Source organism: Adiantum capillus-veneris, chromosome 9, assembly GCF_014529385.1.
Source record: "Adiantum capillus-veneris isolate H3 chromosome 9, ASM1452938v2, whole genome shotgun sequence".
NCBI classification, from domain to species: domain Eukaryota; kingdom Viridiplantae; phylum Streptophyta; class Polypodiopsida; order Polypodiales; family Pteridaceae; genus Adiantum; species Adiantum capillus-veneris.
This window is the reverse complement of record NC_140939.1, coordinates 63,463,870-63,475,864: the sequence shown is the minus strand read 5'-3', so window position 1 is coordinate 63,475,864 and position 11,995 is coordinate 63,463,870. Positions and strand designations below refer to the sequence as shown.

The 11,995-nt window shown below is 44.8% G+C and overlaps 1 protein-coding gene across 1 annotated transcript in view; it reads left to right on the top strand.

Moving 5' to 3' along the window:
- The first annotated feature begins 1,812 nt into the window (after positions 1-1,812).
- LOC147450573 (uncharacterized) overlaps positions 1,813-11,995 on the top strand; it is a 67,900-nt gene continuing 57,717 nt past the window's right edge. Inside the window, exons 1-2 of the mRNA XM_086519750.1 lie at positions 1,813-2,549; positions 2,758-3,070. Of these exons, the coding sequence (XP_086375876.1) occupies positions 1,981-2,549; positions 2,758-3,070 (882 nt within the window). The 5' untranslated portion in view covers positions 1,813-1,980. The remainder of the gene's footprint in view (positions 2,550-2,757; positions 3,071-11,995) is intronic.

Below are 11,995 nucleotides of genomic sequence, written 5' to 3'. Positions count from 1 at the left end.
TGTAGTGGAGACCTCTCTCCAGTTTGAACTAGCCCCACTCTGACACCACACTTGCTCTAAGGTTGGAATTGATGCTTGAATGGTAGTAAACTTAGGCAGTAAGACAAACTTATGCAGTCAACTAGTAAGTGTGTTCTAACATTCACATCAAGGTCGTTGGTTGGGGGTAGCTGATCATGGACCTCCATTTACTGGAGATTCCACACCAGAATATCAACCATGGTGGTTGGATGCACGACACTTCAATAGCTGGAATCCCAATTCGTGCAACGGGAGACGTCTCTCTATGTCAGCACACAGAATCGTGTAAGCTTTTGACACGTCACTTGTTAGAATAATCGTGCAAGCCTTCGCTTCAACCTATACTTGCCAACTCAGTCAACAGAATGTACTCACTCATGACAACACATAGCTCCTTGATCCTCTGTACAATCAATAAGAGCAGGAGTTGTCCAACCTCAACCACAGGAGCAGGCAACCATGTCACCTTAGCATAGTACACTCAATATATTTTTGGCGAACTAATCAACTGATGCATGTTGGCTCCCCTCCCACCGACACTTGATAGTCGGGAATGGTCCTGAAGTGACCATTCCTTTGTAAAATGTGCTCTCACCGTGGTTCCTCGACTGCGTCGATCACCATGTGGTCAAAGATTTTACGGAGGATGATCACTTCAAGACCATTCCCTTCGCCATAAACCTCTTAGAAACCCTCGTCGTGTTGTTCAAAGGATCTAGCTTGGTTGTCTAAGCACTCGTCCTCCGTGACCCGGGTCATGGGTTCAAGTGCGGCTAGGTGATCCTGATAGCGCTCACGGACGCTCATTGTATCATGAATGCTCGTGCTGCTACAAAAAAAACCCCTCATCGTGTTCCATTACGGTAGTAAACTTGGGCAATAAGGATCCATTTACTTATCGGCTTTCACTTTCAAACAAATGGGAATTATTAGCAGAGACTTTGTTCAAGTGTTCTTGAATCATGTCCAACTCAACCCGAAAGGGCCTTCATTGTGTCGGCCAATTCTTCTTCCCATTCATGGATTGGATTAAGAAAGGATTCAACATGCTTAGTCGTACCTCCCTCACACTTCTTCTCCTCCGCTGCGACATACTGTTCGAGGTGGCACATGGCGGACCAACCAAGGTTACATCTTTTAATTTGGCACCATAAATATTTTGCTTGAATGGCATTCCAAAGAAGAGCGGGAAACCCCATGAAATCTTCTAGTAAAAATATGTTGCCAAGACAAGTAAGTTCGTTTAAGGCTGCACAACTGAGTTAAAATAAAAGAAACTCCATTTTGTGTCTGGATGCACTTCCCTTGCCTATTTCCCCGAGGTTTGTCTCGCGTCAATGTAACCTAGGGTAAAGGGGCCAATAAAAAACCACCCCCCAAAGAACAATGACACCCCCAATAATAAGACAAAGCTGAACCAACTTTGTGCAATTCAAAAGAATGCTCAACGTTCATCTTTTTTGAAATGCAACCTTTTCATTGGGCAATGGATGACTTTAACCCTTGTTGGCACCCATGTCTTTCTTTTGGGGTTGGTGTGTCTTCTTTTTCATACCCATTTTTGTTACATAGGAATGCATAAATGGATTTATAACTTTCGGCTCCGATCATCAAAAAAGTTGAGATCAATTTTTCTGTAAAGCTTTCGACGAAGCGAATCAAATGAGCTACTGACTGGGTATAATTGAGCTCGGAGATCGGAGATCGGAGATCTAGGCTCCCTCTATTAGGTGGCCTTAAGTTGGGGGTTTTACCCTACCTTGCTTCAAAAGAAAAAAAACTTGGACAGTAAGACATTGTTCTATAAACCTCTAAAAAACCCTCTTCCCGTCGCGCGCTGAACCTGTTACGACCTACTTCACGTCTCTGACCATCTGCTGGTCCATTACTGGGATTTCAGGGTTCAATGAAAGCTCGAGAGCTTAATGGGAGCTGAATAGCTTCTTGCATTTTGCGCTCATGGCTTTTAGACAGCTTGCTTTAGTTCGCAGAAGGTCTATAAGGCGCCTTGGGCAAACTATATGTGATAGCCGAGCCGTCGCAACTTGTCCTTCCGACGTCCAGCATACTTCCAACCATACAACTGAGAATGAACGCTTTGGGAAGGAGGCTTACACTGGGGTGTTTTGTAGACAGCATGCTCTCTCAGACTCTGGATTTAGGGTATGGCAGGGTTTACTTTCAACTGGCCGTCCCTTGCTAAATGATGCACATGCACATTGGTTCATCCGAACTCCCACTTCGATGGCAAGCTTGCAAATGCACTTGTATGTCCGTAGTGCATCAACAGCAGCATCTGCACAGTATGATGAAAACGATGAACATGGTCAAGAAGAAAATTCTAAGCTGAAGAAACGGGATACATCACCTGAAGAATGTGACCAGGCTGTGATCGGGTTGAGCTCAGCCAAAGCTAAGGCTAAGAAAGTTCTTGAAATGCAAAAGAAGGGTGTGGGAGTCTTGAAGAAGGTGTGGAGCTTCAGACTTCAGATTGGGCCTTTTGTGAAAGGCGTCACCTCCATGAGCAGGTATACCGACAATTGTAATGGAATGATGTTTCATAACTGGAACTCTTGTAGCTTCCTGCAATCTGCTAAAGCAGTTAATGTCAGACTGTAACAAAATTGTGGAGTAGTTCTACATTTTTTCATAGCATGAACAAGGGTATGTATTGCTGTGTTCATTTGTTTGTGATTCACTTACTTGCATATTGATACACTGAGACATCTGCTACAGGAAAGACTGGGCTAACAAGCTAGGACATTTAAAAGAGGAGATGCGTGACACCCTTAAACACTACTGGTTGGGTACAAAGCTCCTCTGGGCAGATATCCGTATTTCGTCGAGGCTGCTGTTAAAACTTGCAAGCGGAAAGCGCCTTACAAGAAGGGAACGGGAGCAGCTTACCAGAACAACTGCTGATATTTTTCGCTTAGTCCCCTTTGCTGTGTTTGTCATTGTGCCTTTCATGGAGTTTCTACTTCCGGTGTTTCTGAAAGTGTTTCCCAACATGCTTCCATCTACATTTCAAGACAAACTGAAGGAACAGGTACTTGACTTGCATTCATGAGGCGTTACCACGATTGCCAGCTTGGTTCTTGTTATGCAGTGTCCCCGAATTGACAAGTTGTGTAAGAAATCAAATGTAGTTTTTATTTATTTTGCTGAAGTCTTGTAAGGAGTGTGCTTCCACAGAATGCAGACAGAAGGAGTACTTGAGATTTGAGCTTGCACCTCTATTTCTCTCTCTTGTTGAGCACCTGTTGATTTTCTCTATCTAGTATCAACACCTGTTAGCTTTAGTGCTTTTCTGGTTGCTATTGTTTCTGGCCTTTTGAAACCTATGAAGTGATGCCAAACATCCCTTTCTGTGAACATACAAGGAGGCATTGCTGAGGCTCCAATTGTTACGGTCACCAATTCTTGTCTTAGGCTTTTGTAGAATTATATAAAACTGTTGGTGTTTTCCTTGGGTATTGTGCTTAGATGTAGGGAAAGAGGGCTGCTTTGTGGCTTTTCCTGGCCCTGTGAGGCCAATTTTGTGTCTGGGTTCTGGGCAGTGCTGAGCACACTTACAAGATTAGGGGCTATGACCCTTCATGTTGCCATTCATTAGGATCTTTTGGGTTGTGGGCGACCTTTGAGGGAGCCTAGCAGCCCTCGGTGACCCCTTTGTAGCCTTTGTATGGTTTTTGTTACCTTTGGTTTTTTGTTATTGCGCCTTGCCCTCTTTGTAGTCTCTTTATGGTATATGTCACCTTTGGTTTTTTTGTAGCGCCTTGGTAGCCAAAGTTAAGTGAAAACTATATTTTGCTTAATATTATGGCTCAACTTTCAAGTCTTATCTCGTAACTTCCTACTCTTGCAATTATTTGAGAGCTCTAATTTGTAATTGTGTATGGGCATTGTGTCTGTTGTGTATGTACTATGACCGCGGTGCCGCACATCACAATCAACTTTAAAAATTGTATTATTTGGGTGTTTTTTATCCTCCCATTCCGAGCCGTTCCCGTTCCGGACCCTTGCCCTTCCCTGTTCCGCAGGGAGGCGTGTTCCCGTTCCGTGTTCCGGGTAACGCTGATCTGTATACTCCACCGTCTCCTGGCCATATGTAAATGTGGGTACTGACCTTCCAATCCACCATGGTGTGGTGTTAAAACACCATAACATTGGTTTTCCAGACGTTAACAGACAATCTACTATCATGAGCAAATGTGTACAAAGCATCTAAGTGACGTTGCATCCCCTCTGGGGAGTCAGAATTCAACACAACATCATCAACATATAACAGTAGTGGGATCCATGTCCTTGCCAACTGTGCTGCTCTATCACCATCCCTCTTAATGTATTCAGAAACCTCATTCACATACATGCCAAATAGTGTAGGAAATAGTGGGCATCCCTGTTTCATCCCAATAGTGGATTGTACCAAATCAATACCCCGTCGAAAACCCCCTTTGGAGTGCGTACATGCCCCATTACTGACCTGCATAGAGCCATGATCCCCCAAATCAACTCCGTGGGTACCCCCATCTCCTGCAGTCTGCGCATCAATCTAGCTCTGGGCAGTATATCGAAGGCTTTGCAAAAATCTACAAAGGAACAAATAGAGCCGTCTTCCATGTGAACTCCCCTCCTCAATAATAGTTGTGAGTGTCAGAATATGATCAAGAGTAGAAAAACCTATCTTGAAACCGGCTTGTCCTGTTGCTCGTACACCCTCTCTCTGCCAATGTACTCAATTGGTGCTGCTCAAGGATGGATGCGTACAACCGTGCCGATGTGTGTCCAATCATGATAGTGCGGTCGTTCCTAGGCTCCATAGGGTCCCCTAACTTGAAGATAGGTATGATAGTTGACAAACTCCAAGTATCAGGTAGGCCCTCGCACATGGCATTGTTGAACATCACTACTGGAAGCTTTGCAAGCAGATCTTTGGCATGTATAAAATGTTTTGCTACTAGGCCATCGCGATCATATGCTCTCCTGGTTGTCATCCCATCAATGGCCTTCTTTACCATCTCGGTGGTAAAGAAAGCACGTGTGAGCATGGTTATGGCGGATTTGGAAGATGTGGCTGCCTGAGATGTTGTAGAGAGATGATACATATTGACCCCATACCTCTGTAGAAGTGATGACTAGTGGGGGAGAATGTCCATGGAAGAGTCGCCATGCGTCGCTTGAATCTTGGCTCAAACATAGATGGTATAAATCCTGCTCTAGTCGAGCTAGAAATGCCCCCTTCTTCCGTCGCACCAAACGCCGAGAAGCAATTTGTAGCTGCCTGTGAGTGATGACTCCTAGAAGTACCTCCCCCTGAAGTCGGGATCTCGTCTCTTTGCACTCATCATTACCAGCTATTCTAGGCTCAGTGTGGGTATGCCTTTGCTGTTGCATCCTGCAGTGTCTCTGTCAACATAGAAGTGAGCTCCTCTAGAGGTCTCCCCCGATCCTTTGTGCGTAAGCGTGTGTATATGTAACAAACCGCTGACGTGTCAAAGCCTAAAGAATGGAGCCAACTTACAAATGCTGGCCGAAGGGCCTAAACCCTAAGAAGAACAAGTAATGGAAGAAGTCCTACCAACTTATGGGGACCCCGTTTGATGGGGCTCCAAGTGACATAAAGGATTAAAATGAAGCAGGATCCGGACACATGCCAAAACTGATGATGTGGTAGATTTCCGAAAATTGCGTCGACATGATGACGTGGCAGGCTGTACGGATTTCCGTAAATTGCGCTGGCAGCTTTTGGCATTGCTTTTTGGACCAGAAGCTTTTGAGTTTTGAAGGCTTTTCACTGTAACTTCTTTTCAGGCCAAGGGTCTTTAAATATGAGGCTAGGGCTCATTCTCTAGCATGCGTCCTGGAGAAGGTGCAGAGTCTGGAGTATCGGCTTGTACTGTGTTGATGCAATATAAAGAAATACCGAATGAGCCGTCAAGGTTTGGGGCCAATACTCTCTGGGGTGGAATTCCGCCACTCCGTGTCGCATGTCGTCTCTCTCTCTCTCTCTTTCAATTCAGTTGTTAATGAAGTGCTAAAAGTTTGTTCAATTTGTTCTTTTTCTATTGGCACGTGGTGCCCGTCTTGTGACAGTGGTATTAGAGCATCAGGCGTGTGCTTTTCTGAAAGCATACCGGTCCTACAAAAGATCAGACAAAGCTTCTTGGAAATTTATTTGAGGTATCTTCGCCCTCCAACCCGGACTTATTAGCCACTCCCACCCTTACTTCATCGCGCATCGGGCGCGCTCCTGTCTTCACTGCTCATGTCTTACAGGGCATAAGCCAATTAAGATCACTTGCAAGAGAAGGATCCATATTTGTTTCAAGTCATTGTTTTTTCTCAGAAGCAGTGCCATGCAAATATTGATGTCTACAGTACATTGGCCATACAATGTCCGACCATTTGCAACTTCAAAAAGAGGGTCTCAATAATAAAACAAAAATCATTGGAAAGAAACCAACAACTAAGGTTAGCAATTGCCACGTCCTCGTGACATAGTTAACAGTTGCCACGTCCTCGTGACATACCCCCCTCTTGAAATCGCAAATGTCCTCAATTGCATACCACAAATACACGCCACTGATGATCTTGTGCTATCAACACTCTTTTATCATCGCATGTATCCGCAAGAAAGGTCGTAACACATAAATACAAATGACTTAATGAGCCCTTCATACTTTTGTCATTTCCATCTATTACATTGAATTCATATGTACATTTGATATGCTAGCTCTATTATTACCCCTCCTTTGCTCATGGTTGGTTGGGGCATACGTAGGTTGTAACCCAAAGGCTTCAAGGTAAAGCTGTAATACATTTGGTGACTCTGATAGTTCATGCTCTTCCATCCACTTTGCATCCATAGGCGGATAGTTCTTGAACTTCACCAAATAGCGTCTTACAACTTGTCCTTTAACTTTTCTGTCCTTATGTGCCACAACTTGCTCAGGTACCAGGATCTCATCAAGTTCCTCAACTTTTGGCTGATCCTCATCTGGCATATCTTTTGGCACATCACCCACGAAGGGTCTTAGAAGACTCACGTGAAACGCATTATGAATCTTCCACGCATCAGGCAATGTCAGCCCGTAAGCCACATTGTTGATCTTGTCAAGCACTTGAAAAGGCCCATAGTAACGCATACTGAGCTTAGGAAATAGCCGCTTCTTGCCCTTCATTTTCTTTTACCTTGCCTCTTTGAACCTTAACAGAACTCAATCACCAGGTGATAACAGCAATTCAGGACGATGACGATCAACAGCCTTTTTCTGCTTTGCTTGAGTCTTCTCCAAGGCAACTTTAATTTTCTTATACATTTCATCCATATTCTCAACATATCGATATGCCTCAAAAATCTTGTCCTTTGTATGCAAAATGGGAGGAACCTTTTTGGCGCCTTCAACAATCTCAAAAGGTACTTTGCCAGTAGACGAATGCACCGTATTATTGTACGCATATTCAAGCATAGGCAAATACTGTTCCCACTTGCCCTTATTATCTGACACATAGCATTTCAACAGATCTAAGACAGTAGAATTAGCCTCTTTTGACTGTCCATCAGTTTGTGGATGAAACGAAGACGAGAACTAGAGCGTAGTGCCCATGTTCTCAAACAATCCTCTTCAGAACAAATTGGTCATGCGAGGATCACGATCACTGATAATCGATTATGGCATACCATGGTACTTAAACACATTGTACATGAACAAGCATGCCATTTGATCAGATTTTATCTTCTTCCTGACAGAGATAAAATGGGCCTGCTTGCTGAACCTACAGATAATGGTCCATATACCATCATTCCCTGTTGGCGTTCTTGGAAGATCAAAGATAAAGTCCATAGCAATGCTTTCCCATAGCTTATCTGGAATCGGCAGTGGTTGTAACAACCCTAGTGCCTTTTGCCTGTCAAACTTGACCTTGTGGCAAATTAAGCATCTCGCACAAAGGCATCCACATCTCTCCTCAAGGTAGGCCAATAGAAGAATGTCTACCGCTTTAACTGTCGCATCAATACCACGATGCCCTGCATACGGTGGGACATGACTCTCTTCCATGACCTTATGTCGCAATGGCCTAGTGACACAAAGTCTGCCATGCATCATTATAAAACCGTCTCTGAGGAGGTAGTGCTCATGATGTTGCCCCTCTTGCAACTGTTCAAAGATCCTTGCAAAATCTTCATCAGTAGCATACTGTTCCTTCATGTCATCTAACTCATGATGATAAGGAATCGACACAGGTGAAATTTGTGGCTTCCTTGATAACGCATCAGCCACAACATTCTTCTTGCCTTCCACATGCATAATCTAGAAGTAGAACATAGAAAGAATGTTTGCCCATCGCATATGCTTTTTGGATAACTTTGACTGTGTCAAGAAGTATCGCAAGGTCTGATGATTTGTTTGGACAACAAAATCAGCACCTAAGAGGTAGTGCTTCCAGCTAGAAAGCGTATCAGTGACAGCCAAGAGCTCTTTCTCATAGACTTGCATAGTCTTCTGTGGCCCTTGCAAAATTCGGCTTTCATAAGCTACTACCCGTCCATCTTGCATTAGCACTGCTCCGATGCTAGTGCCAAACGCGTCACAGTGGACCACAAATGACTTCCTGAGATGTGGCAAAACAATTACTGGATCTGAAGTCAACTTTTCCTTTAAGAGACTAAAAGCTGAAATCTCTTTTTGGGTCCATTTGAAAATGACCTCTTTCTTTTGCAAAGCGTGAAGAGGTGATGCTATATCTACAAAATTCCTGATAAATTTTCTATAGTAGGAGCACAATCCCAAGAAGCTTCTGACATAGTGCACAGTCTTCAAGTCTGGCCATGTCTTAATAGCTTCGACCTTTGCGGGATCCATTATGACACCATCCTTTGAGACCATGTGGCCAAGAAAGTGGATCTCTTCCAGGAATAATTCACTTTTCTTAGGATTGACAAGTAACCTGTGATTGCGCAGCTCTTTGAACACAATGGTCAAGTGATGCCTATGCTCCTCTTCATTCTTCGAATAGACTATCATGTCATCGAAGAACGTCCCAACAAACTGTTGATGCGAGCGGAAAATCCGGTTCATCATTCTGTTGAACGTGGGAGGAGCATTTGTTAGACCAAACGGCATCACTAGAAACTCATAAAGACCAAATGTCGTTCTAAATGCAATCTTGTGCACATCTTCTGGCCTTATACGAGTCTGATGGTACCCACTCTTAAGGTCTATCCTGCTGAAAATTGTAGCACCCTCTAAACGATCCAACATGGGCACTGTAGTAGGCATGATCGGCACATCTTGGCCATTCACATTTGTGTCAGAGGTGCGATATTTGGCTGCTGTCCAGAAAAACCAGCCATGCCAAAATGACCCTGTGGAACCCCAACCTGGCCCTTGTTGCACTAAAAACCCTGCTGCATGCCGATACTACCATGCATGGGGTTTGGCATCATGCCTTGCATACCCCCAAACACTGTTCCTGGCATGTACGGTTGACTTCCAGGCGCATAACTAGCCATACCTTGGAACACTGATCCACCCTCGAAATACCCAGGATGTACCGTGGGTGGTGGAAAAACTGGGTGCATAGCCTGGTATCTAGTTCCCTGTCCATTCAAGACAGCACTGGGCTCTGAAAGGTGGCGGGCTGAACTGGCATAACCTGTGGAATAGGCGTTCTAGCCACCTGTTCAAGCACGGGAGGAACCTGTTTTGAGCCCCTGACTCCGCAAAATGCGAGTGTTCCCTATCCTGTTGAGTCGAATGAAGTACTTGGGCTTGAGCCTCAACAAGCTCTGTACGCGGTGTAGGTTGCCTATTTTGCTGTTGCACTGGTGGCGCTTGCAAGAACTCCATAAACCTTGGATTCTGCACCAGTTGCGGCAAGACATTCAGCGCAACAACTAACTGAGTCGTGAACACATCTTCCTCAAGTTGCTCAGTCATAAAGCCCTGTACTACTGGAGGGACATTCACATTAATAGGAGGTATAGTCTGACGTGGCCGTGAGCTCTCGCCAATCTCGAAGACCATAGGAATTTCCTGCCTGTCCTTTGAAGAGGAACCCTCTTCCATAATGCCCTTCCCTTTGTCGGCCATAGTGTAATCCCGCGTTCCTGTACTCTTATGTCTTTACCCAAAACAATCGAGGCTTACTCTTTGAGGAAAAAGTGATTGATATCCCGGCAATGGAACCCTGTAATAACCGGCCCGGCCCGTAGGGTGTAGGCTATGGCTTTCACCCGAAATTCTTTACTTTAGACACACACAGAGAGAATGTGCAAAGGAAACCTGCGACGGGAATTAACACTTAAGTACACACACGGCTCGGAAGCTAGAATGCCTCGAGCAGACACCGACAACCTGTAGGCCTTAAAATTGGCGCCCCTTTCGGTATTTCTTTATTCTTTAGGAGGGTAAATTACTAAGAAGAGTCTCGGGAATCCTTTATCTGTATCAAGCTAGATACCACCTGTTTTGGCCAAATTTCGGCAGCATAACAGCCCCAAAACTTGCGCAAAACCAATTCCCTTGCTGGAACTCTCTTCCACTGGCATAAACCCTTTGATTCCTGCCCAAAAATAGTAAATTCAGGACGTTGTATTTACTGGTTTTTGCCTTGTTTTCAGCCCCAAACAATCCCCTAACTGTCCTCTGCCAGTGGGACACGATTCCCAATGGTTCTGACTTCCGTATGACTGAAAAACAGTCAATTTACAGCGCATACACAACGCTGAAATCGCACCTGTACGGTGAGGTTATGACCCTCACCGGTGCCTACTTTGGAGTAGCAGTTAGCTACCCCTGTTCTTGCTCAAGGAGGCTCTTGCCTCAGCACAAAAGCATGAACCCACACAACTAAAGCATGAACCCACACAACTGTACATCAGTCAAATGAAGAGTCCTCTTGTGGGGCATCACATAGCTGCACGTAGGGGAGAGAGAGAGAGCAGTGTGTAGTGTGCAGGGCATCACTCCTAGCACCACACTGTACATAAGAGGGAAAGAAAGCACTCCATAGCTCTTAACCTGACAGAATGCAAAGTGAGGCCTCTTCTCTCTTAAAATTCAGCGCCACTTTTTCTGTAAGGGGCAAGTGCATGAAATTCTGCCACTTGGCGCGATTACAAGCTTTTGCCCGTTTCGGGGTTGCTGCCTAAAAATCTCCTGACTGGTTGCCCAATTGACTTTGCGGCAGAGTTGTAAAATGTTTCTCTAGTCATACCGGAGGTAATGACGGGATCACATTTCACGGCCCAAATTAGCAGTTTCCTAATTTTTAGGAGATGCTTCCGTTGGGCTCCCACTGGTCATCTGACCATCTATCCTCATTGAGACCGCATCCAAAAGTGCAATGTGGCCCAACTGTCGGATACTTTTTGTTGGTGATCCCACCTTGACTTTATGCCTTTATTGAGTTCACTTCCTAGTATCCACCAACTTGCTAAGTGCGACGGGAGGACCTACATGACCTTGAACTAAGCCTAGACATCCTCTTACTATACGAATTCCAGTGACGTTGCGGGTGAAACTACCGTTCACATTGGCCATACAATGTCCGACCATTTGCAACTTCAAAAAGAGGGTCTCAAAAATAAAACAAAAATCATTGGAAAGAAACCAACAATTAAGGTTAGCAATTGCCAAGTCCTCGTGACATAGTTAACAGTTGCCACGTCCTCGTGACACTTAGCCTCTTTAGTGACTTCTCGGATTCCCTTCCTGATTCACAAGTCTTTACTCCCTACCCGCACCGGTGTGGCGCTTACACGACATGTTTTCAGATCGCATTTCAGCTTTGCTCTTCTTCGACATTGAGACGCGGACTTAGATATAGGTTCTGGCACAACGGATGGATCTCCCTTGACATTGCAGATTCTCCCTCCTCGAGGTTCTCTTGCCCTCGGGAAGATGCAAGGGATTGGTTTGGTACAGGTACTTATGTGGATGTGGCTTGTGTTTTCCACCGCTACTTC